Source organism: Temnothorax curvispinosus, unplaced genomic scaffold (genome assembly GCF_003070985.1).
Source record: "Temnothorax curvispinosus isolate PA1 unplaced genomic scaffold, ASM307098v1 QBEX01016139.1, whole genome shotgun sequence".
NCBI lineage: Eukaryota > Metazoa > Arthropoda > Insecta > Hymenoptera > Formicidae > Temnothorax > Temnothorax curvispinosus.
Genome location: NW_020225919.1, coordinates 1 through 3,025, shown reverse-complemented (window position 1 = coordinate 3,025; position 3,025 = coordinate 1). Strand labels below are relative to the sequence as shown.

The 3,025-nt window shown below is 29.4% G+C and overlaps 1 protein-coding gene across 1 annotated transcript; it reads left to right on the top strand.

Annotated features, from left to right (window-relative positions):
• Positions 1-53: 53 nt before the first annotated feature.
• LOC112466395 lies at positions 54-2,652 on the top strand (the record flags this gene model as incomplete). Its single annotated transcript, XM_025034457.1, has 3 exons — positions 54-350; positions 426-494; positions 2,560-2,652. Coding segments are annotated over exons 1-3 (459 nt in total), but the record flags the coding sequence as incomplete, so codon positions are not given.
• Between the last annotated feature and the right edge of the window lie 373 nt (positions 2,653-3,025).

The following is a 3,025-nucleotide window of genomic DNA, read 5'->3' as shown; positions in this document are numbered from 1 at the left end:
ATGTTTATGGTATATAATAAATAATCTTAATAAAAGGTTTTATGTACATAGGGATGACTGTTGGCATCAATATCAGATTATTTGCCGACAGGCTTGCCATCGTGAATCTCCAGCGGTTACATCGTTACCTTCACGATGCAACAAATCATCTCACTTTTTATTACAACCCACAGTTGCTTATTTGGATCACGTGTATGTTAATGGACATTACAACTAATGTCTTCAGCACTGTTTTTAATGGAAAAGATATACTTAACAACATGCTGTTACTTTATATCCCGTATGTGATACTAATTTCATCACTTCAAATTATTGCTATAAGTCGCATCTGTCATTTGACATGCAATCAGGTATTAGTATACATATTACAAATATAAGCGAAATTGGTGTAATAACCTTTTTAATGCTGCGTACAATTGTTATAGGCGAACGTATTGGCAAGTATAATATTCTCGGCCGAAACTTCCGCATTCAAACATAGTAACTTTTCGACTGTGAGTAAAATTTGTATGTAACGCACTACTAAAATATACGGTATACATATATTGTACATGTGCGCGCGTACGCGCATGCGTGCGTATTGTGGCAACGATATATATTTAATTATGTTATCTTAAAAAATTGATTTTTCGAAAATTGATTTTACCATTATTTGTCTCTCTTCAGACAATAGGTACAACTTTTGTGTAAAACATTTGTGCTATGACGTACTTTCAGAGATAAATAGCTTGTAACATTTTAAGAGTAGGTTTCATTTGGTGCTCGTGACGCTTGTGCATGAGCATCATCCGTCCTTGTTTAACATTTGCTAAACAACAAGGATGAAATAATTCTAAGAGTGTTGCTAGCGCTAAATGGAACGTATCCCAAATAGTTTAAATACTCCACTCCGCATGTACAGGGTGAGGCCTTTAAAGCGTTACAAGCTGTTATCTCTTTGAAAGTATGCATCTCACCAATAAATATCTTAGATTATAGTTGAAGGACACATAACGTAGAGTAATATTCATTTAATTTTGGGTGTAGGCATTACTTTTAATTTTTTAAATAGAAATTCCCATGTTTTTTTATCATCTTTTTTTATTAATTAATTTGAACAACTTTTGTGTAATACATTTTTTTATTTGACTAATATTTTTTGTGACATTTAAGAAAAATTTGGTAACTTTTTCGATACTTAACTTATCTGATCGATAAAATTGTTGTCGGAGGGAAAAGTGATATAGGACTTTTTGACTTGATTTGGTTTTAAGAATATGTTGTAATAGCTTCTCTATTTTTGTAAACACTTGTGTATACATAAAAACTTCAAAGAGATTTTAATCATAACGATCTGAGTGGCCATTACACAAAACTATCGTGTTATGAAAGAGAACTAGTCATAAGCAATAAAGATAGCGTAATGGAACAAATAGGACTCCTTGAAATTTAATTTAAAATCCGAGAATTGATTTTATTTATAAAAATTTGTTAATAAAACGTTAAACATATGGTATAAATGAATCTCGCTTTCTCTTTCATCATACAGTAAAAGAAGAACTAGATTCAATTTAAAAAACAAAAAACAGAGATGATCTTGTAATCTCCAAGGTTCTTCCACCTATCGATTTTTTTGCGATAGTTTGACGATCCCTTTGAACTTCTTCAACACTTATGTGTTCAATTTTATTAACTCAAATTTATTTTCAAGATATTTTGATTTATAGATTAAAATGGGCTAATTTGTATATATACATGGTACTGCTATAATCAATCTAATTGTATACAGACATGCATTAAGGACGTTCTCTCGTTCTTATACTAGAGAAAATCGATTTTCTTAGGATTTTCTTGAAACTGTGAATATACGTTAATTTAGGTGTGCTTTATGCGTGGTATACATTTCAGTATCTCTTCCGGTATAAAAAATCAAGATACTGAGCCTCAAAGTTTCAACTTTTACTAATGAAAAGGTTTTCCAGGCCAAACGGTAAGAGATACGAGGTTGGCCAAGAGGACCAAAGTTGCTTTTCTCGTCGAGTTCTATAAGGAAAAAATGCCAAAACTAAAAAAATTAAATTAAAAAATTTTTTTTGTAACTTTGAGACTCGGTATCTTTTTTTTTATACCGGAAGAGGTACTGAAATTTATACCACGCATAAAGCACACCTAAATTAACGTATATTCACAGTTTCAAGAAAATCCTAAGAAAATCGATTTTCTCTAGTATAAGGACGAGAGAACGTCCTTAAACATTCGAAATTACTTTTCCGTCACGGCTTTTCCGTAAAATTTTATTGAACATTACTTATTACGAATATCTTTTAATTCTATATTAAATGTATAAAACATTTTGAAGAAATAGTTTGAAATTTTTATTAAAATATAAACCTCAAAATGGAATAAAGATCAATTCTTATTTATTTTAATTCGTAAAGTTTAAAATTTGCAAAAGTTTAACTTTACTCATTTTTTTTATTAACTTATTTTTAATAGCTACATAAAAAATGATTGACATTTTTATATTTTAATTATGGAAAAATTACAAAGACAATATTTTGCGATGTTCTTTACTTTTAGGAAACAACCGAATTGGGAGTATTTCTATGGGCGCATCCGTTGCGCATCAAAGTTTGTGGCTTGTTTAATTTGGATAACCAATTTACACTTTCGGTAATTAATATTCTCACTTGTTTTTATCATGTTTTTTAGATTTATATAAATATTAAAACTACTATAAATACTGATATTTTCTATTAATTTTTGCGAAAAATCAAAAAATCATATATTTCGACTATATATTTGACTACGCACAATTAGATGTAACAGAAAATTATAAGTTGTACGAAAAATTGTTATATACGAAATTTGCATGACTTTGTAGGGGTCATTACATATAGTGTATAGGGGAAACCGAGGCTGGTTGTCACATTTTTCAAATACTGATTTAAAAAAAAAATGTTATAGCCATATTTTATAATATCGTGTACTACTTTATAATGTAGCTACATCCTTTAGTATAAGAAAACAAATATTAGACTTACAT